Below are 23936 nucleotides of genomic sequence, written 5' to 3'. Positions count from 1 at the left end.
TGTCTTTCAGCACCTCTCCAACAGCATCTCACTTCCCTGCCTTTACCCCAGTATATTTGGCCTCCCATTTTCCTGCATATTCTTGGCTTTAAAAAAGATGTTCATTATTTACTAACTATGTTGGTGTGTTGAGTGCATCAGTAAAGGAATGATCATAAGCATCACAAGATAGATGCAAAAAAGGGGCAGAGGGAAGAAGCACACTAAAACAAAAGACTGAAACAATGAGAACAGGGATCACATCGAGTGTTAACAGTTACCACAATAAGAAAAGTATATAGTGGCAATTAAGAGCAAGAAACAGATAAGGAGAAAGAGAAAAGATTGGAAGACAAAGAGCAAGTGATACAAAAAGAACTAGAGTAGGAAGGAAGCAGAGACGGTAATAGGAAGGGACAGATTTATTTTTGGTCCATTAACAATGTTACATGAAATCAACTTTATTTTGATATGTTTGATAGCTGGTAGAATGCTGCTGTCATTATACAACAGTCTATCACCGAGGGCAATATCATAGGAGGTTCAGTAGTTAATCAGTACGGAAATTGATTCCTCCTAATCTTTTCTTCATTGAGGCTTTTTATTTTTATATCTATGTCCACTAGTTCTGCGTTGACAGTGAGGGTGGCTGCTACTTTCTACTCTGTAAGCATTAATACTACACTAACTGATGTCTGTACCCATTATAACTTCAGGGGCGATGTATCAATGTGCCTTTGAAGGCACAGTATGCAAAACTGCAGGTGAAATATCCTGGCTAACATTCCTCCCCCATGTAAAAGCTTGGATCATAAAGCTGATTACATGAAATTGTGCTGCGAGTGGGAGGTGCGCCTGCTGGGTTTGTAAATTTGAAAAATTGAGCCTGGTCTCCTTCCAACATCCTGTCATCCATTTATGTTCAATGAGACTTGTTTCATGACCTAGGGCATAAGGTTCCAGAATAATCAACATGACAGTGTCCCTTATATATCTTCAACCTTCCATGAGCACTGGCAGTCCTTGACACTATGCCCAAGTAATTGTCCTTCACAGATGTGCCTCAACAATTAATGCTAACAGATTATTCAGCAGTAGAAGGTATCACTTTCAACCCAGTTCCAACATTTCCAACATCTATGTGTTTCAGCAGGGAGAATTCCACAATGTTAACAAGTGCAAATCCTATTTTTCTTCATTTCTCTCACTTGAAGGTGCCGAGAGTTCGAAGTCTTGTGCCTTCCCCACAACATTCTGCAACCCCCACCCCCTACCCCACAACCCCACCCATCACCCTCTAATTACTGATCAGACCGGGATCAGCTAAATTGAAAGTGAACCTGGGACTTTAACACCAAGTGTAATATGGGCCATTTATATAGTTCTTTAATGTAAAAGAATGTTCCAATGCATTTCACAGAAGTGTGACAGGAGAAGGGGGGGTGGGGGGAGATGCTATGCCAAAGAAGGAGAGATTGGGAGAGGTATGTTTGTTTGAAGTGGCAGGTTTTAAGGGTGGCCTCAAAGGAAGAATGGGAGGTTGAGAGGATTGAGGAAGGGGTTCCAAGAGTATGAGCTCAGTGGCCAAAGCATGCTTGGATGTCAGTTGAAGACAGGAACAGGATCTGCTGTGATGCCTCTACAGTTGAAAAATCACTGCTGCTTGCAATCAAAATCCAAAAATCATGACCATTTTGTCAGGGTATCAGAGGGTAACTGTTACATGTGGAATTGTACTCCAGCAAGAATCAGAATGCTTCCAGAAGAGTGGAGGAAAAGTGGTTGCAAGGAAATAAAACAAGAATGTTATTACAGAATGTGCAAGGTTCAGTTACAGTATAATGACAAAATCATATTGTGACTAAGAGCTTTGTAAAGGTAGGGTTGACTTCATTTATAACAGCTTAACAGTCTCATAAACATTATTAGAAAGTTAGATATGACTAAGTATGTTTGCTCATCATTTTTTTAACATTTTAAATATTTCCTTATTAAAATATTGAATGTTCCAAGGGTTAAAAAAAATGGGCCTGTAAAAGTTGTTCAGTATTTTCCCAAGAAATTTATCCCATCTCAGAAAAACTTCCTACCATATTGACAATGTTCCTTGCACTGCAAGTATTGAGAAAACTAACTTTTAAACATTTGAAACACTGGTTGAGTTTTACTTTACGCGAAGGAGGTAAGGAGATATTTGGGATATTTGGGAGATATTAGTTTAACCAGCTTTTCCCTTTAAAGACTGGCCAGCATATCTTCTGGGAGGCATTGGATTAACATGGATAAGATTGCAACATCCAACCATACATGGGACTCACAAATTGGTTTGTATGAACATAGCAGCACCACACATTTAGAGTGTTTGCCATTGATCCACTTATAGTTAGCAAACATTACCAGCTACACACATATTTAAACAAAACAATCTGACCATCTCTGCTGCTGGCATTGTGTCACAACAGCCCACAACCCAGAATTTATGTTTCTGGAGTTTAAATTTAGAAAGCAAGTAAATTAGCAAAAGATCGCTCATTCCAAAGGTACGATGACTTGTTTTGTGCTGCAAAAGCCCATATCTTGAATTATGTGTCAACACTCATCTCAATTTAGAAGAAGCATCCAGCATCAACTGGGGAATACATCTACCATTTCAAATGAAAATTTCAATACTGAAGTGATAATGAAATAGAAATTGCAGCGCAAAGAGATGTTGTGGGTGGAATGTGTTGATCAGAAATTTGTGAGACAACTTTGGGGGCTGGATGACAAGAACACTGCCTGTCCACTTTTGGAACCAGGGTTTGAATTCAACACAGAGTGAGGTGATGAAAATACTCACAATCTGACAGGTGCAAATTCTAAATTAGATGAAACTGCAGCTCAGAAATTTAGTATGCAACAGAATGGGTTCATTCCAAAAAGTCTGAAAAATGACTCCCATAAAAGTAAAAAAAATCACATTGGCATTCTAAGAGTATTGGTTGAGGTTGAGTTTAAGGCATGTTTTTGATAACAGTGAGCAAGGAGGCTTTGCCATTTATTTAACTTATACCTGATCAGAGAGCGTTTGATGCAAACTTTAAGTGAATAATATGAAACTAGTTTAATTCTCTAGCATTGATGTCCTTTGAAATAAGGAAACATAATCATCAATAAAAAACAGAAAAAAAGATTGAAGATTCAAACATATTCCCTATTTTATAGTAAGCGCTTAACTTTCTTTAACCTTCTACCCCACCCTGATTAATATTTCTATATCCCATGGCCTCTACTCCTAAACTCAGCACTACGAACTCACAACTCGCATAACTCCCCAGACCCTCATTCCTGCCACATGCAGTACCTGCAACCCACTCTCTACCAAGTGCCATGCCATTTTCTCTATCCTGCATGTTAAAATTCAAAACAAAATTTTAATAGTAATCAAGGCCACTGATGTACAGCTAACACACAATTGTGCACATTATCACACTACTGAAACCTCAAAATATGACTAAAAATATCCCTCCTACAATACACTGTGATGACATATAATTTGATTTAATCACCATAGATAAGTGGCCCTAATGATATATTGCATGCAGCATACCATAAAACAGTGAATCCTTGGATTTGCCGTTAAAGTGTCAAATCAGGTAGTTCTGTGTAGATTTCATCCATTTAAAATTCCTATGTAATTTATTTCAAAAATCACAAAAAGAATTGCTTTTCTGCTGGACTGTTCTTTTTTAAAATTTCATACATCCCTTTGACTTCCTGCAGTAATATTTCAAATCAGAATTTCCTGACAGCCTTAGTGAGTGGCTTAATATTTGCACAAATAAATATCAGATATTACAAGAACAGTGAAAATTTCAGTGAATTCTGAAGTCACAAAGTTGGAGGTGTTTGAAATATTATTCAATTAATTTACATAGAAAGTCAAATGAACAATGCAGAATTTCCTCCACTGGTTACTGGTGTTAAAATGTAGTTCATAATTCACATCTTTTAGAATATAACTTTTAGTTTTGGGAATATAGCTTATAGGTTGGAGGTTAAAGAGTTAAATATACATTCAATTGAAACATCTGATTGAGGAACTGATAAACAACCCTGAAGTAAATGCAATTCAAATAGACTTGGGGTAAACACAGGTCAAAGTGTTTGTTTAATGAGGTCAGACTTAGAAAGGAGAGGACTTGAACCATGCAAGACCCACCTCTATACCTCGAGGTAGAGCCAGGATGTCTATTATTATCCCAATAAAAGAAGCTGAAGGCAGCATCTTCATGGGTTTCTTCATGGACTCAGGGAGTCTGGAGGGATGGCATCCACTCAAAATATAAATTATTCATATGAGTTAAAGAACCAAAGAGTTGCATTGAAGGTAAAATGACCTGTTTACATCTCTCTATGAGTCCATTCCAAAGCTTGCTACGTTGTCATACAGATGGGCTGTGAGGGGAGAAGGTTATTTTATTTAAGTAAGCTGGGTATTTCTCACAGCAGACAGTTGCAGTTTTGGTCTAGGTATAGAATGCACCTAACTGAATTAAGAAAGCCAACAGAAGATGATTGTGAAGACTGGAAAAGAACACAGGTAACAGCTAGCTCAGACTGAAGCCTGAGGAGTGGTTTGTCTTGGTGAACAAGGGGAAGAGGGAAAGCAGCAGAGGTAGCTGAGTGACAGTCTCAGCAACAAAGTAGCCTATGAACTCTCGGCACTTATTGTAGGAAGTGAGCATGAAGGTGGCATCCTCCTTTAAAACACAGGTCTTTGCCCTCCAGGATGAATTTGAAGTAATTAACAGTTGCAGCGTAGGAACGTGAGAGCCGATAATGCTTGATTTGTCTATCCAAATCTGATCAAGGATAGCTAAACTTGTTTTCTGTGAAATGCATTCATCTACACCCCATGGATTCCAGGGAATGAAGATAGCGGCATTATCAGTGCCAACAGCCTGAATAATGAAATAGAAACAAAAAGAGGAGAAATACTTTTTATAAAAGGGTTGTAATGTTGCAGTATACACTTACAGAATTTGTGATTGAAGCAGAGATCATCAATGTTTAGGATTAAGATCAAATGGCATGGGAACAGGATGGGCATATGGGATTAACACTATGCTCAAGTGGAGAATAAACATCAACTCAGACTGATTGGGGTAAATGACCTATTTATGTTATAATTTTGATATATTTCTATGCCTGAAGTTAGTGAGGAGGGAAGAGAATATTGTCAGAGAAAATTGGTACAAAAAGATGGAAATGCCGAAATAGCAAAAAAATATATAACTTAGAAGTGTCGGCTTAGCACAGTTGGTAGCACTCCCATCTTTGAGTCGGAAGTCATAATCTCAGTCAACACTTCATTGCAGGATGAAGAGCATGATGCAATGTTGGAGCTGGTAGCTTTTGAATGAAAATAAGGTTCTGTCTGCCTGATCACCTGGGCATAAAAAATCCTATGGTCCCATTTATCCCTCAACCAAAACAGGTTAATTAGTCATGCACCTCTGGAGTGCAGCTAACAAAGGGGACCCTAGTCACTGCACTCTTCTATTATAAAGGCAGTTCTAGATTTCTATAACTACTAAAAGCTTTGGTAAATCTAGTGTTAATTCTCACTTCAGACGATTAGACATTATGCTAATACCCTCCCTGCGATATAAGTACTTAAATATATGCTTCAGAAGGTAATTAAACAGAGTCCTTCAATTATCTCAGGGAAAGCCTTAATTAGTTTTGAGCCAAGGTGCTTGGTTATCCTAGAATACTGCTACTTCTGGTAATAACCATGATGATGGGTCTTTCAAAAACTAGCACTTGAAAAGAATTGTTATGTGCATTTCTAATGTGATGGTGTTTGATAAACCAATGGATGGAGAATAGTGGCCCTTTTTCCATTCAATGGAATCATAGCCAGTTTCCATTGAATAGGATCCAGAACAAGCAACTTTCATGTAGAAAAATGTCACAAGCCTGTTTACGTCCTCCTGTGCATTGTTCGAGTCTTTCATATTATTAACTATCGATGCTGATCATTCTCTATTATATTCTCTATTTCTAGGTACTTTGTTAATCTCAGACATTTAGCAAAGGCCCTTGTATCTCTCCTCCCATTGATGATAGGCTATGCTGCCTCTACTGCCTTGGATGAGTTCTGTCTCCCTTTTTGAAGATTTGCTGTTTGCCAGTGCTCAAACATTATCCCTTTTTTATCGGATTGGTTGGTAATTCACAGGTAAAGAAAAGCTGCAGGAAAGCCAAGTCAGACCACCCAGTACCAGCACAAGGCATGACTCAAGGTACCACAGTTTTGCCTCGTTTTTATCTGGTCTCCACTTGTGTTTAATTCTGTTCCTTAAAGCCTCATATTTTACTTTCATCATTCTCAATGTGTTACTTTCGACATTATCTCTTTGCAACAGTTTCCAATATTCAAAAAGAAATAAATGTTTCTTCAAACAATATCAATGTTCAAACACCTCAGCATGAAACTTAGTCAACATGAAATGAATAAACTCATTGCTGGGAATTAAAGAGATAAAATTTAATTATTTATTAAGTTAGAAAAAGGCCTGGCTTCTATTCAGAAGTGTATTTGTCAAACATTCACAAAATGAACACATTTAATAGTTTACTACCACCATGAAAATACATTATTTTCTAATATTTGTTTCAGACATTTTTTTATTTCCTTCTGATTTCTTGCCGTTTACAAGCAAACATTTTTACATTATCCAGAATTTTAGTTATGGAACTGGTCACCAAAGAGAACAACTTCAATTTAAGATATAAAATAAATATGACTAAAATGTATTGTTTTGAGTAAAATTCACAACTCTGAGAAAAACAGTAATCCTCTAGTAGGTTCTTCTTGCTATGTGTTAAAAGAAAACTGTTAATGAATTCCTTTGGAAAGATTGCTGTTTTTCTCAACAAATGTATGGATTTGTCCTTTTTCATCCTTTAGCATCTACTAAATAATTCTCGTGGATTGATTAAAAAAAGAGAAAAAGTAAATTCCAATTGAAGAGAAGATATTAACTAAAATATTTATGACTGAAATTCAGATGTATGACTTCTGTAACATGTCAGTTAAGACATTCACCTAACATTCCTATGCTTTCTATTTTAACATGGTTATTAACCTGTTAACCTTAATAATAGATAAAGAAATTTCACACAAACACATGAGACAACATATCGAACAGAGAAATTTCAGTACCTCAGTTGCATGTTTTACCATTATGTTAATGTAAAGTAACAAAATGTAATTTTATGATTAAATTTCCTGTTTGTTAAGGTATATTTCACTAGATATTACTGATATAAAGCCAAAAGCTTAAGGTTCAATATAATGTTGTCAGATTTATCAGATTGATAAACAAGATAAAAATCATATACAGAATACAAACACTGCCAAACTATGTTACTGAGCTGTTGCCAATAATAAGATTTGTCATATTGGGCCATGGAATACAATAATATATGCAAAGCTCCACATACCTTTTAAAACTATGTCAATTTTTAGTATTTTACTTCAACAATATACATTTTCAAAATATTGTGCTAAAGTTTGCAACCAGAATTCGAGTTCAAATGGCTGCACGCTGATTAAGGAGCAGTTAGCTCTTTGTGGTTCACTGTAGTTAGCACGCAAACGGGGGACTTATAAACAGATCATTAAAAATTAACAGGCATTAAATGTACTCTAAACCCTATCCAATCCACAAATGTGATTTGTAACTGTTTCAAAACATATGGCCTAAGGGCTGCTTCAAATACTTCTTATGAGCTAAGATATGTTACTGCCAGGTAAGTTAAGCCCCTTGGTTCCTAGCTTGAAAGACTGGCCAACGCTGAAGTAATGGCGTGAACATATCTGATGTCTTCCTACATGTTGGGGGGATTCTTCCATTCTGGAATATAAGTTGAGAGGCTGGAATGGAAGTGAGAGTGATTTCAGCTTGAGGGCGGGATGGCTGGCCTCACACAATCTCGCGTTGGTCAGTTCATTAGATATTCATGCGTGAGAAGCTCCACGAATCTTGTGGCGGGCCAGGCAGGAAGTCATTGCCCCAGGCCACCCCCCTTCATCTCAGGAGCTCAAAGGTCCGGGCACCATATTAAAACGACACTCAGGCATACATTCACTCACTGCAAATCAGGAAAGTCAGTCTGGCTGTCGTTTCAGAGAGGGAGACCTATTACAGATACCATAATGTTGCAGAACAGAGGAGTGGCCCCACGTTTCAGCAATGTGTCACTGTAGGTGCTCCTCCATGCTGTCTGGGAAAGGCAGGAGGACCTATTTCCCAGGGATGGCAGCAGGAGATCCTTCCATTGGAACAAGATGGCCTGGATGCAGGTAGCAGCGCAGATCAGCGCCAGTGGGGCCTACAAATAAACCCGGGTGCAGTGCCGATAAGAGGATGTATGATCTGCTCCGCTCCTCAAGTTTAAATGGCACCATCTAGTCGCTGCAGAGTGAAACTCATAGGGGCATTTTGCAGTGTAAACATGTGTATCCAGAGGGATGTCAGATGGGAGGTCATGTGTAGGACTCAGCAACAGATGCAATATGTGCAGTTGTGTGGCAGCCACTTCATGCTGCCAGTGTTGTATCAGTTGCAGGACAATGTGCTTCTTAATCACTTACTGGGGAGGACTCAGGAGCTGGCATAGGCATGCATGCTCCTAAACTGCTCACATACCCACTGGGATGACATTCGATCCTTCTGTCCAACTGCAGGAAAAAAATGCTCACAAGAGGGAGCAGTCCCAGACCGGTGGAGGAGTGCCAGCTATTCAGATCCTCACCCCTTTGTGGGAGGCCACAGAACTAGCTGAGGAGGACCGGGACCGTGCCTGCGCTGTTGGAGGTACAAGACTCTCACAGGAAGACAGAGAGGATGCCTCCAGTCTGCAGTTGTCTGATGTTCCGACAGAGCGAGATATTGTTTAGATAATGGAGTGTGCACAACCATCAGCTAATTTTCTCTTCTCCACTCCAGGCACCAGCAAGCAGGCCAAGCAGAAGAAGAGGAGGCACCGCACCCCCAGTTCCACCATGACCACCACTTCTGAGGATGATGACTCTCAATCCTCAGAGAAAGCACCGTCACAGCATTAACCTGCACCTCTCCATTGGCGCAGAGTCTTTCAGCTCAGCGGGTGCATGTTCTAGACTAGGCTCAGGGTCACAATCTGGTGAGCACATCACCGACACAGTTCCACAGCTGGCAGAGGAAGTGACAGCCAAGGCCTCTGACACTCGGAGGACTGCTGGAGACCAGGCTCCTGCTCAGCCCCATGCAAATGATGAGCTTCTGTGCTCAGCCACATGAGACACATTGGAGATGCAGAGATGCAGGCCAGGGGACATCAGGCAGAGATGCCAGAGGTCATGTGCAGATTTGAGCGAAAGGTGGAGGAGTCCGTCCATATTCTATCTGCTGTCGTGGCTCCAGCATATGACCATTTGGTTGCCTCCATGGAAAGGGTGGCAATTGCCTTGGAGACCAAGGTCCAGCAGAACACAGTGGCTGCAGGATTTGCCCTCAGACCTGTACTCCCTCACTATAACCATGGGTGCAGTGCTTCAATGGCAAGCAAAGAGGGCGACAAGGCACCTCGACCTCCCTTTAGATTCTTCCCCTGAAGGAGTTAAGGAGATGCCATCGGGCACCGACAGGGAGGATGAATGCCAGCCAAGCACCCCAGGGGCATCATCGCAGAACATTCCAAGAGTGCCCGGCCGCTCCACCTCCCCTCTGCCAGTGATCCCATCATCTCCAGCAGCCAGCCTGAGAAGGCTGCAACTGCACCTGTGCATGTGACCCTCAGCAGGCCGGAGCCCTCTAGGCCTCGGACCACCAGGGGATACCTGCCAAGGTAATCAAAGTCAACAAGGCACAGCAATAAGCAGGCTGCCCCCACCTCAGCTGTGGTTGTTGGGTCTGCACATAAGTGTGGCAATAGAAAAAGAAAGTTGAAGAAGTTTAAGGCACATAAGAGGCACGGGTGTCCAATCATTGTACATATGATCTGTACTTCTAAAAATATGTTTAATTGCACTGTGTTTAAGTTTGCTGTATTCTCATTATGTTGTCAGTTGCTGCAATGGTCATGGGGATTTAAGGGCATTGCATTTTGTTCTTCGTCAGGTCCTAATGATGTGGTTCTACCAACACACCATTTATTGTCTCACATCATCAGTGGTGTCATCACTGAGTATCCCGACATGAGTATATTTAAGCATTGGCCATCATTTGGAAATGTGTGGCCTAGGCTCACATCAGGAAACGCAGCAGGTATTGCTGTGGTTTTGAGCCCTCTTAGAACGCTGTCCGTGTTTACAGCCATGTCATTGCATGTCTTTCTGGTGTCCTGATGTGAGATATGAGGAGGATGTAAAGAGGCCTCGAGGAGAGTTAGACAGGCTAAGTGATTGGCCAGGGACATGGCAGATGGAGAATGCGGGTGAAAACTGTGACACTGTCCACTGTGGTCTGAGGAATAGAAAACCAGAGTCTTTCCTAGATGGTGAGATAATGAGAAGTGTGGACGGCCAAATGGACCTGGCTGTCACTGTTCAAATGTAACTGTAATCTAATATGCAGGTGCAGCGGAAAGTAAGGAAGCAACTGGTAAGTTGTCCTTGATGGCAGGAGGGATTGAGTAAAGGATTAAAGAGGTCTGGCTGCAGTTGACTCCAGCCTTGGTGAGACCTCGCATAGAGTTGTCCTGTTCGTCTTCTGACCTAGGGAAAGATGGCCCTCCCATTGAGAGATTGCAACCAAAGTTCACCAGACTGGTTCCAGGGAGGGTGGGATTGTCCTGTGAGGTGAGAGGAGAATGGGCCTATATTCTCGAGAGTGCAGAGGGCAGTGAAATTATCTATATGAAGCAAAAAGACCTTTTACATGGCTCTGCAGGGTGATGCAGGAAGGATGTTTCCCATGGCTGGGATGTGAAGAAAAAAGGGACACAGTCTCAGAGTAAGAGGTAGGCCACCTAGGACTGAGGTGTGCAGGAATTTCCACACTCAGAGGGTAGTAAGCGTTTGGAAGTCTCCACCCCAGAGGGCAGTGGAGGCTCTGTCAATAAGGATACTCAACTAATAAATTGATAGATTTGTAGCTAAAGACCTGGGAATGAGGATATAAACTGGCAAGTTGTTGTCATCCCCACAGCCCGGGACCCCAGGGAGCTAACCCCTGCTTCTCTCCCTCCATCCCCACCTCCACCTCACTCTCCCTCACTAATTCCTGCCACCCTCCGCCCCCCTCATCCCTGCCACCAGCCTTAGTCAAGTTAATTCCCTTTAGCAAAGGTGCAGCTTCTGATCTTGCTGGGGTCTCGATGTTATGAGACCCATGAATCAAGGAGCAAACCTGCTGCCATGTGGGATCCACTATAGAGAGGAGGACACAACTGAACATGGTTCTCATCCAGCTGACTCATGATTATTATGGTGTCCCTTTAGTCAGCCAACTGTGTTCACCTTGAACTCCACCCACCTCCTCCCACTTTGAAGGATCACACTTTTAGAATGACTGCATCTTGATGAACACATTTTAAAAATGGTGCCTATCACATTTCAGACCCACTCCATTACCTTCCACTGTCACCCGTCCCCCGCCAACTTCCCCCATCACCCTTAGCTCACCCAATATAACCATTCATTTCCCCACTGTTACCCTTATCCTTGAGCCTATAACTATCACCCATGCCCACCTTGACCCTGACCCCTCCCATTATCTATGCCACCCGTTTTGTCCATTTCTTTGATTTCCCTGCATGAGGCTATCCTCTACCCCACCATGACCCTGGACCTGCCACCCTCCTGCATCACACATCCGCCTTTCACTGTGATTGATCTTCCCCCTGCCCAGTACCCTCAGTTCAACCCCAGGACCACACCATAGACAGCGCTGACCCTGCCTGCCCTTTAGGACCATCTCTCACCCACCATCCCTGCCCAGAAACCCCCTTCTCCCACCCAACCACAGGACTGCCCCACACAATGCTCCTATGTCACTGCACCCTCACATCACCTCCCTGCCTCCCTCCCTGTCCCGGACAACCTGCCTCCCTCCCTGCCCCGGACAACCTGCCTCCCTCCCTGCCCCGGACAACCTGCCCCACTCCCTGCCCCGGACAACCTGCCTCCCTCCCTGCCCCGGACAACCTGCCTCCCTCCCTGCCCCGGACAACCTGCCTCCCTCCCTGTCCCGGACAACCTGCCTCCCTCCCTGCCCCGGACAACCTGCCCCACTCCCTGCCCCAGACAGCTTGCCCCAGACAGCCTGCCTCCCTCCCTACCCCGAACAGCCTGCCTCCCTCCCTGCCCGGACAGCCTGCCTCCCTCCCTGCCCCGAACAGCCTGCCTCCCTCCCTGCCCGGACAGCCTGCCTCCCTCCCTGCCCCGAACAGCCTGCCTCCCTCCCTGCCCCAGAGAGTCTGGTTTCCTTCCCTGATCACCCTGCCCTGCTGACCCTTGCACCTTTTCCCAGGCCCAGTTTCACCCTTTCCCACTGACCCTGCCTCCCTAGTCCAAACTCCTTCACCCTTGTCCAGTGGACTCCATCCTCCCTCCTTTGATCACCCTCCGTGCATCTTAGACAACCAATACCCAAACTCAATCATATCTTGCCATAGAAGAATGCTCCTGAAAAAGGGTAAGATATTGGCTATTCATTCCAAAGTCCAAAGCTGATGACTACCTCGGCTGGTTCATGCCACTTATATGCAGTTGTGAATTTAAAGGCATGTATTTCTTAATCACAGAGAACTTAATCTGGAGGGGGAGCTTCATTCTGGTGATCTGGCCTGTAAATGAGCATGCATGACATACAAACGCACGCAAAAGGTCTTTCCGACACGTAACATTGGGAAGCTGGACCCACCTGTAAAGTTCCGAGAACTTGATAGCAAAAGTTTATTCCAACATTGGGAAGCTGAATTTTAGCCTCCTTCACGATTAAGTTCCCTTCCCACCTTTCCTCCCAGTCCAGGCTGATCCAGAAGATTCTGCCCAGTATCTCGGATGGGACTTTTAAGAACAGCTAATTTTACAGAACTAAAGTAAAAATATAAGAAGCCTGGCAAGTAACATTCAAACATCAAAACAGGGGCTTTACAGCTCAAGTGCCACATTTGCACATGATTAATTGGTCTCTATATATTTTATGGGATTTTTAGTCAAACATTATGGTCAATATAAATACATTTCACAGGTTCAGAGACAAAGTTTTAATACTGTATAGTTTGCAATAAGTTATCTTTTGCGGTAGTCATGGCCTTCTAAGAGGGCTAAGATAGTTCCGCCTGCAGCCTATGTGGAACAGCTCTTTAAATGAAGAATTGCTGCGTTCCTCTTCGCTGTTTCGTTCTGATAGTGCTGCATTTTCACTCATTTTACAACCATCATTTGAAAGATAAATTTTGTGAGGCCTTTCTGATCACTCAAAGTGGCTATGAAAAAAATGTATAGCTTTAGCCATAAATAAGAACCTTAAAACCTCAACAATACCTCTGTGTAATGTTATATAAAATATCAAAACAAAAGTACCGATTGCTCAGTGACAGCTGGTAACAACAGCCTTTAATAAACAGGTGGTCAATTATTCTCAATTGAGAAAGTCAGCTGCACAGAGTCAGTTATCTAAAAAAAAACCCATGTCTTTGTTCACCCATGTAGCAAAATGCTTAAATGTTACTTTACTGAGTGTGCCAATGCTAAAATTCTTCAAATCAAGCATAGTTTTTTAAAAAATTATAAACATTGCACCACTGCCCTCCTTCCCTGCTCACACGTGGAAATTAATTATGTTTTTTTTTAAATATATGCAAGGGCACATCCCTGTGTAACAGCTGGCAGAATATGTTTTGCCTTGGCAGAGATTTATAGCCTCAACCTGGGACTAGATGGTTACTGGCCTCAGATCAGAAGGTATTACTATCTTCTGCCAGAGATGGCCCTTTTGGAATTGTCTGTCTCCTTAGTTCAAGTAGGCAATCTGAACAAAGTGGAGTTTTATGGATTTTCTTGAAAACCATTTTAAGTAAGGAAGGTTGCCCAAGATCTTTTGAAAATTAAAATACATGTTGATTTTGTGTTCAAACAGTGTAGTGATCTTGATGATAACATACCAATGCTTGTCTCTTACCTGATTTTGCATATTTTTTACTAGACTTGGAGATCTTGTGAAAACATTTTGAGGTAAATGACAGCTGTTATATTTCAAACCTGATCTGTTCTATATTGTAGAGAAATAACAACAGGCACAGGACTGGGAATCTTTAATTAAAGTCAGTAGTGTTGCTACCGTATGGGAGTTTATATGCATACACATATATACCGCCCTCACACATGCTCCTCAGTTGAAGCTGACTCAAAACTTCAGGTTACAATAAGGCTGAGTGGATATATTTACCATATTAAAGTGTTGACTGTATGCAATTTAATTTGAACAGAAAATTTATAACAATTATTCAATGTTGAACGATCAGCAGTTTTTGTCTAATTTTATTATATGTTTAGTTCTGATTGACTTTTTGAAGAAAAACTTATTATTGATGAAAAGATAACAGTATAATCAACAAAAAGTATTATTTAGAGTATGTTTCTATATTGAAAATCTCAGAAGTCATTTAAAATTGCAGTGTCACTTATAATTTTAATATTAACCAATATAAGTTAAAAAAATGAAGAGAATACCTATATTTTGTCATTTTTGTTATACAGTTTGTATCTTAAGGTGTTTGCTTTTAAAAAAAAAGTTTTACATTTCTTACCTGTTTTCTCTGGTGCTGTGCTACTAGCAGCTGTCTCAGTTTGGGCCTTTGTTGCTGCTTCACTGGCCTCAGCGGCAGATGCTTCTACTGGTTTCTTCTCCTTTTCCTGGCTCGAGACATTTGAAGATGGGGTACTTTCAGTGGCAGTACTTGCGGCGCTTCCTGTCTCCTTCACATCCTTTTCACCATCTGTGGCCTTTTCATCCTTCGCTGCTGGCGTTGCTTTTTCCAAGTTTTCCGTGGGAGCCTCCTTTGCCTCTGATGCCTTCTCAGCATCAGAGGGGGTTGCTTCAGGGTTGCTTACTGGCTTTTCTACCTCTTCCGTTTTCCCTTCAGAACCAGACGCAGCTGGTTCTGTTGCCGTTGCCTCCTCTTCCTTGATAGCCTCTGTTTTTTTAGCGTCGTCTTTTTTTTCTGCACCCTCCACCTTTGTTGCCGCAGCCGACTCTCCTTTCTTCTCCCCCTTGAGCTTTTTCCGTGTTATATGGCCACGGAAGCTAGCCTGGATTTTGGTGGCGGCCTTGTGAGCCTTGTCCTCAGGTTTGGTAGTCTCTTGCTCAGCTTTCGCATTAGCCTCGTCATTCTTCTCAGCCTAGAATCAAAGTCACAGAGAAACATAGTTGTGAAGTCATATTCAGAAATGTTCTGTGGGTCACTAGTGTTATATTCCCCTACCATTGTTCCCAACAAACATCTTATTCTTCAAGTTTTGTATATCTGTGATTTCAAGCCACTGTTTATCCTATTTTGCACTCCCATTGGATGACTTAACTTGCTATCAATTTCTTTTAATTGGTAAATAGAAGCATCATTAGCTAGAATGTCAGAAAAAAATAGATTGAAGATATACTGCCATTTTCACAATACAGTGTGGTTTTTGGTGAGCATCACTGGAAGTATGGCAGGATAACTTAGGAGACAGGTGCATTAAAGCCATAAGAGGACTTGCTGTAAAAGACATGCTTACGCCTTGCATCAATTTCAGTATAACTCTATTCATAGAGTTATAAATGGATCCCTTTACATATTATTTAGGATGAGCTGAGAAAAGGAATTTCTGATATAAAGTACATTGAACCCCCAGCTTTTCCACTGTTAGATGCTTTCATTTTTTAAATGCCTTGCTTAGCAAGGTAAGTGGAGAACTGAATAGATGAAACATCCTTACACTCAATGACAGAGGCCCAAGGATTGAGACAAATTGGTCTTCCAACCTGAAGCAAATAATCCTGATGAGATTCAGGCATCTGTCTTGCCTCCAGAGAGACCTTGCCACACTGAATGTTTCAATTTCTGGCCTGTCTGCCTCACCATCATCCAAGTCCCAGGGAGGAGGGAGAAGACAGTAGGAGGTGGTCTGATTGTGGCTGGCAGCAGTCATTATGAATGTCGTGCAGGCAGGAGAAGCACTTCTGCCTCCGCATTATTTTTTTAAAAATCAAATATATTTACCCTTAAGGTGGCAGCCATTGGATGGCCACATCCATGTTCAGTAAACCTTACAGGAACAAGCCTGAAGCCTTTCCAGCTCAAGACAATCCAATTTGAAAGAGGAGTTCTAAACAGGCAGTGATTCCCCAGTTAGTATATGCAAGGGGCCTAATGCTTGTTTTAAATGGCTGCTCCAGAAAAATGGCCACAGCCCAATTTCATGCTGGATGTTTTTCAGGCGTCCTTGGAACTCATAATATTAGACCCTGAAATTGGGTCCTATATCTCTTTTACACTTGTTAATTTTTACCCCATACCTTATATGTTGTCAATTCCTCTAGAGAATGTTATACCTCTACTCTCAGAATATAAATCAGAACCTGATACTATATTTGTAACATAAATGCATCTTTTATGTACCAGATGACCTTGTAAGCTTTGAACTCACGTCCACCAAGGACAAAACTAAGAATCAGTTACCTTCGTTGGTCATCAGATTATATAATTTTAAAGCTTTTTTTTCTGGTCCAAGTTAAGAGGTTCCTTTTTCTAGAGAGTATGTGGAAGTGATTGTCGCAAACCTGAGCCTTATTTCATGTAACATAATTAATCTAATTATTTTATGCTTTTCTTATACTGGAATCACTGTACTTTACAGACACAGTTGGCCTCAGTAAGGATAGTAAATAGATGCAAAAGAACTGTCAGTGTTATATTCACTCCCAGATGCATTGGTTAAACAACAATGTTGCTGATGTCAACAGTTTCGCATCTTAATTTCCACTGTGATTAAAAAAGCTGTTGGGGATTCAATTTTCAATATCAGCCTCACACCTTCTTACCATTCATATTCAAAGCAATGTGAAACTTATGAACTGAGAAGTAGGTTTTCACAGTAGGATCATTACATTGGAAGATTTAAAAGACTAATAATGCTGAATTGGACTCAAATCTACTCATAAAATTAGTAGCACAAGGGGGATTACAAAATTCAGATCAGACTTACAATTATTGTTGGAAAAAAAGATATTTGGTCGAAGCTTTACAACTTGCACTCATCAGGACATTTGCAAGAATACCAATGTGAGGGGAAGCAACAACTTTATAATGTATGAGAAGAGAGTGCTGATTGGTTGGCAAGAGGACTCTGGTTGGTAGAGACGTTGCCATGGAGAATGCAATAGTGACTGACAGTTAACTGCCAAGCATTGTTTGAAATATAAACCAGGCAGCTTGACTCTGATTGGTCAAGGCATTGCCCTGAGCATTGAACCAGTGAATGGTTATCCCTTATTTTGTTTAACTGGTGCATTCTCCAAAGTGACACCCAGGGTCTATAGACGCTGCATACCTGCAGATGACTGAGAAGCAGTGTCACCAATGACTGCGCATGTCTAGGGACTTGGTGGCTCACATCTGGCACTTACTGCAGGACTTGGCACCAAGGGGACACGGAGGGCATCTACTGCCAGTGGCTGTGAAAGTGACCATGGTGCTCAATTTCTATGCTAGTAGCGCCTTTCAGGGCTCCACAGGTGACCTCTGTGGGATTTCACAATCTGCCACCCACAAATGCATCCATGAGGTCATGGATGCCATCTTCCCCATGGCACACAACCGTGTACATTTCGCCCGGGACCAGGACAGCCAGGATGCAAGGGCCATTGAATTTGTCCTGATCTCGGGATTCTCTTGGAAGAAAGTTCTTCCTTAACCGAGGTTTTCCATCCACGGTCGTTGACAGGGCCCTCAACCGTGTCCGGCCCATATCCCGCGCATCCTCCCTCACGCCTTCTCCTCCTTCCCAGAAACATGATAGGGTCCCCCTTGTCCTCACTTATCACCCCACCAGCCTCCGCATTCAAAGGATCATCCTCCGCCATTTCCGCCAACTCCAGCATGATGCCACCACCAAACACATCTTCCCTTCACCCCCCTTGACGGCATTCCGTAGGGATCGTTCCCTCCGGGACACCCTGGTCCACTCCTCCATCACCCCCTACTCCTCAACCCCCACTTTTGGCACCTCCCCATGCCCACGCAGAAGATGCAACACCTGCCCCTTCACTTCCTCTCTCCTCACCGTCCAAGGGCCCAAACACTCCTTTCAGGTGAAGCAGCATTTCACTTGCATTTCCCCTAACTTAGTCTACTGCATTCGTTGCTCCCAATGCGGTCTCCTCTACATTGGAGAGACCAAACGCAAACTGGGCGACCGTTTTGCGGAACACCTGCGGTCTGTCCGCAAGAAAGACCCAAACCTCCCTGTCGCTTGCCATTTTAACACTCCACCCTGTTCTCTTGCCCACATGTCTGTCCTTGGCTTGCTGCATTGTTCCAGTGAAGCCCAACGCAAACTGGAGGAACAGCACCTCACCTTCCGACTAGGCACTTTACAGCCTTCTGGGCTGAATATTGAATTCAACAACTTTAGATCTTAAACTCCCCCTCCCCCCATCCCCACCCCGTTTCTTTTCCCCCCCCACCCGCCTTTTTTTAATAATTTATATAGATTCTTCTTTCCCCACCTATTTCCATTATTTTTAAATCTAAAACTAAAACCTTTAGTCTTTCCACCCCACCCCCACTAGAGCTGTACTTTGAATATCCTGTTTTCCATTCTTAATTAGCACTTTTCTCAGACAAAGACCACCACCTTCAACACCTCTTTGACCCTTTTGTCTCTGACATCTTTTGATTATCTGCTCACACCACACCCTCAATGTGTCTCTTCCCCCCCACCCACCTTAAACCAATTTATATTTCTCCCTTGTTGAAACTAAGCTTCAGTTCTGCCGAAGAGCCATGAGGGCTCGAAACGTTGACTGATTTCTTCTCTGCCGATGCTGCCAGACTTGCTGAGTTTTTCCAGGTAATTCTGTAAATATGGGGATGTTCACGGATGATTGCATAATGTTCAGCACCATTTGTGACTCCTCAGATACTGAAGCAGTCCATGTCCAAATGCAGCAAGACCTGGACAATATCCAGGCTTGGGCTGACAAGTGGCAAGTAACGTTCGTGCCACACAAGTGTCGGGCAGTGACCATCTCCAATAAGAGAGAATCCAACCATCGCCCCTTGATGTTGAATGGCATTGGCATCACTGAATCCTCCACTATCAACATCCATTGACCGAAAACTGAACTGGACTAGCCATATAAATACTGCGGCTACAAGGGCAGGTCAGAGGCTAGGAAACGTGTGATGAGTAACCCACCTCCTGTCTCCTCAAAGTCTGTCCACCATCTACAAGGCACAAATCAGGAATGTGATGGAATACTCCCCACTTGCCTGGTTGAGTGCGGCTTCTACAATACTGAAGAAGTTGGACACTGTCCAGTACAAAGCAGTCTGCTGATTGGCACCACATCCACAAACATTCACTCCGTCCACCACCGACGCACAGTAGCAGCAGTGTGTGCCATCTACAAGATGCACTGCAGGAATTCACCAAGACTCCTTAGACAGCACCTTCCTAACCCATGACCACTACCATCAAGAAGGACAAGGGCTGCAGACAGTTGGGAATACCACCACCTAGAAGTTCCCCTCCAATTCACTCACCATCTTGACTTGGAAATATATTGCCGTTCCTTCACAGTCGCTGGGTCAAAATCCTGGAACTCCCTTCCTAACAGCACTGTGGGTGTACCTACGCCACATGGACTGCAGCAGTTCAAGAAGGGAGCTCATCACCACCTTCTCAAGGGCAACTAGGGATGAGCAATAAATGCTGGGCCAGCTAACGAAGCCCACATCCCATGAATGAATAAAAAGAAAATACTCTAAACTCAGTTCTTGTTACTTCCCAACAAGAGTTCCCGTATACAGTACCAAAATCTTGAAGTCTAAATTCACTTTTCCTGGGGCCAACTCAATAATATGCCACAGCCCTCCAGAAGTCACTTGATTTCTCCTCAGTGTTCCAGCTATTGTCCAAAGGATGAAATTTCATGGGGATCCTTCCATTTGTTTTTGGCTAAGCAATCCTCCCAATTCTCTTCCAATGCCCTAAGCTCTGCTCAACTCAAACTTTGGCTTCACCATTCACTTGCCTAGGGATTTAAACATCAGGAACATCCCTGATTTCTAATGGCTCTCAATGCTCCCACAGCTTCAGTACACTTGTTGGTCCCACAGCTGCTTCCTAGCATCTGGCAGATGCTTTCTCTCTGGCTATTCCAAACTGACTGACCAAGTCAACTGCTTCCAAGCTAAATCAAAACTGCCTACTGCCGAAAGGCTCTGAGGACCGCTGTAGATTTCTTCCTATAACAAAGAGCTAGGCAAATCTTCCAGCTTCCTTTCCCTTCATGAATTCCAAACTGAGCTTCAGCCCCACTCCCATTCCATGTGGTGAACGATAAAGTTAGTGTTTTCTCCGCTTAAAAAGCAGCCCTGATGAACAATCATCTTCTGATGGCTCTCTCAATCTAGTGAGATGCAATCTAAACCAAAGCAAAACTGAATCTACCTGCTTCCTGAGCAAACACCGAGATAACATAAACAAAAGAACCTTCAACATCGACAGTCCATCTCCATAATGTGGTACTCTTGCATCGGTCTCAAACAGAAATTTAGCGCAGAATTTTAAGCTGATTAGTCAGGCGCGCACCCAATCCGATCAGACATGAAATTGTGCAAGATGACGTCGGACGAGCATTCCAACGTCATCCCATGCTCGTGCAAAATTTTGGTCTGCGGACACGCGCAAAATTTGGAAGCACGCCTGCCAACCATTAAGAGGACAATTAAGCCCACTAATGGAACAATTGACTCCGATTTTTCATGATCCGCCCAACTTTATGTTTGGCAGACGGGTGAATCGGCCAGGCAGCCTTTACATTTTTTATGAAACCTCATCCAAGGGCGGGATGAGGTTTCCTTATGAAATAAAATAAAAATACAAATCCGTGGGCAGCACTTTTATCATTTATATTTTCAGGTGCCTGATTCTGATGCTTGAACATTTCTTTCCGGCTTTTTGAAACTTTATTTGATCATTTTTGTGTCTGCAGCTCCCTGAGGCAGCTCTCTGCCTTCAGGGTGCTTTCCCTCAGTGCTCGCCTGCACCCACGTTGATGTCATCGCCCACCATCTCCCCGCCCCCACCCAGCAGTGCTAAACTTTCAGTACACTTTTCACGCTAGCTGGCCATTAATTGGCCAGCCAGCGTGAAATTGCGGCTGGGGGTCGATCGCGGTCAGCGGTCCATTTCCCGGCCAATCCTGGGCCCGCTGATCGCACCCATCTGCCGACCTAAAAATTCAGGCCCTAAACTGATTATTTTACCATCAACACAACTCTTTGATTCTGTAACCCATAGAATAATGGATATTTTGAATATAGTTTTATGTCCCTCTTTCACAGAATTGCTAGCTTTTAGCTCCTTTTATGGAGATAATTATAGACACCATGGTTCTACCAAGAGGTCCAAAAATGGGTCATTCTTTGCTTAGTGTTCACACTTCTAGCTCTGACACTGAAGATAAACACAAGAAAACCTTTTAAGTATAATAAACTCCAAGCTTGTTTGAGTTGCATTTACATCAGAGTTATGTTTACCAGTTTCTCAACCAGATGCCTCCATTTTTCTACAGTTAAAACTTTAATTCCTAAAACTAAAATCTATATTCTAAAACAAAAGAATAATGAATTAGTTATTCAAAACACAGGCAGCATGCAAAATTCATGCTGCCTGCTAATAAATATGAACACGCAGCTCAATGGTTGCATCACTCAAAGCCAACTTTAAAGAAGCAACAAACATGGTGCAACAGGCCATAGAGCAGGCCCTAAGGTTCACTGATGAGTTGGAGGCAGGAGTTAACAAGAGGGGAGAGACATCCTCTTCCCTCAGTTGGCTGGAAGACCCTCTGACACCTACTGAGAAGGTACTGGCGGCAACAGGTAGCCATAACAATCAACGACATTAGTCTAACCCCGAGATGCAGTTCAAGAAAAAGTTCAATGAACAAGGTCTGTAAACGTATACTGCCACTTTACTCATCTACCAACAATCATACAATCATAGAAAGGTTACAGCATAGATTGTGGTCATACAGCCCATTGTGTTGTGCAAGCTCTGTGAAGAAGAATTCACTTAGTGCCACTCCCCCACTTCTCCCCATAGCCGTACACATCCTTCCTTTTCAGATAGTAATCCAATTCCCTCTTGAATGCTCAAATGAATCAGCACTCACCACACTCTCGGGCTATACATACCAGATCCCAAGCACTCACTGTGTGATAGTTTTTCCTCACGTTGCCATTGCTTTGTTTGCTAATTGCCTTAAATCTGTGCCCTCTGGTTCTTGATCCTTCCACTAATAGTAACAGTTTCCTTATCAAATCACCTCTCAACCTTTTGTTCTCCAAGAACAGTCCCAACTTGTCCAATCTTTCTACATAACTCAAAGTTTCTTGTCCCTGGAACCATTCTTGTTAATATTTTTTGCGCCCTCTCCAATGCCTTCACATCATTCCTAAAGCATGGTGCCCAGAAATGGACACAATACTCCAGTGAGGCCAAACCAGTGTTTCATACAGGATTAACGTAACTTCAGAAGGTGCTTGAAAAGTTCCGAAGAAGAGTCATATTGGACTCAAAACATTGGTTGGAACATTCCAGCCCCATTGGCATTGGGCGTCATGCAGGCAGGGGGATAACAAAAGACGAGAAGGCAAAAATTCGGTTTCATGCTGGCATGAAATCACAGTGGGATCATCCAGTGGTGCCCACCATGGCAGAACGCCAATCCCATTGGAGGCCGGCGTGAACTGCTTTGCATCCTCCTAATGGGATGTAAAGTAAGGCACGACTGGAATCGCACCCTCTATGCTAAATTTACTGTTATGTCAGCGGGAAAACACGTCGGCCCAAAACATTGTCTGGACAAGTGTGACGTGCAGAAGTCAGGACTTACCATTAGGGCATTGCTCAGATCACGGACATCCGAGGAGAAGAAGATGTTGGAGCCCTACAGCTACCAGACCCTGGAGGAACAAGTGCATCGCATGTTGGGTGGATTCTCATGGACATGCTTCGCCACAAAGCAGCTCATGGAGGGTGGGAGGTCTCCACTGATGTTTTGGGTCTGCCTCGGAACATTGCAGTCTTGCCATGGGCTGTCACGGATGATCGGTGATGGGACGAGAGGAAGGTCCAGCTGTGAGTAGGAGAGGAAGGTGTACCAGAGCGGAGCCTAAAGGTGTCAAGGAGTGGTGAGTTTGGAAGTGGGAGGAGAAGACGGTGTCGGCGAGGTGGGTGAGGATCAGGGTTGGTGAAGAAGGTAACAGGGGGTTGAGGTTGGGATGGGGGGTCGACGGTGTTGGGGGGGTGAGGTTGAGGGGGAGAAGGGGGAGAAGAGGGAGTACGGGGAGGAGGGTTTAATCGGGAGAATGTGGCAAGTGAGGAGGTAGGTGAAAGGAGGGAGGAAGGTGTAAGGGAAGGAGTTCAGGGGGGGAAAGATTTTGGCAGGGGAAGGAGCCCAGGTGGAGGAGGGAGTTCAGAGGAGGGAAGGAGAGAGTTCAAAGGGATGAAGGAGTTCAGACGGGGAAGGAGTCCAGGGGGAGGAAGGTGTTCGGGGGGAGGAGGGAGTAAGGCTGGAGGAGGGAGTAAGGGCGGAGGAAGGGCTAAGGGGTGGGGGATGTTCAGGTGAACATGCAAAGAAGGGATCTGTGGAGTCAATGGCTGCCTTCTGGGGAGTGAACTGAGGGTGGGGTGGTAGTAG

At 43.3% G+C, this 23936-nt stretch overlaps 1 protein-coding gene across 2 annotated transcripts in view; it reads right to left on the bottom strand.

Annotated features, from left to right (window-relative positions):
• Positions 1-23936, bottom strand: part of gap43 (growth associated protein 43) — a 288487-nt gene that overhangs the window by 179386 nt on the left and 85165 nt on the right. For both annotated transcript variants that reach the window (XM_078559812.1, XM_078559813.1), the window contains exon 2: positions 14770-15361. In XM_078559812.1, coding sequence (XP_078415938.1) covers positions 14770-15361 — 592 coding nt within the window. The remainder of the gene's footprint in view (positions 1-14769; positions 15362-23936) is intronic.

The sequence above is a fragment of the Cetorhinus maximus genome, chromosome 16 (assembly GCF_964194155.1).
Source record: "Cetorhinus maximus chromosome 16, sCetMax3.hap1.1, whole genome shotgun sequence".
Taxonomy (NCBI): domain Eukaryota; kingdom Metazoa; phylum Chordata; class Chondrichthyes; order Lamniformes; family Cetorhinidae; genus Cetorhinus; species Cetorhinus maximus.
Note: the sequence above shows the minus strand (reverse complement) of the source record. Positions and strands in the feature narration are given on the sequence as shown.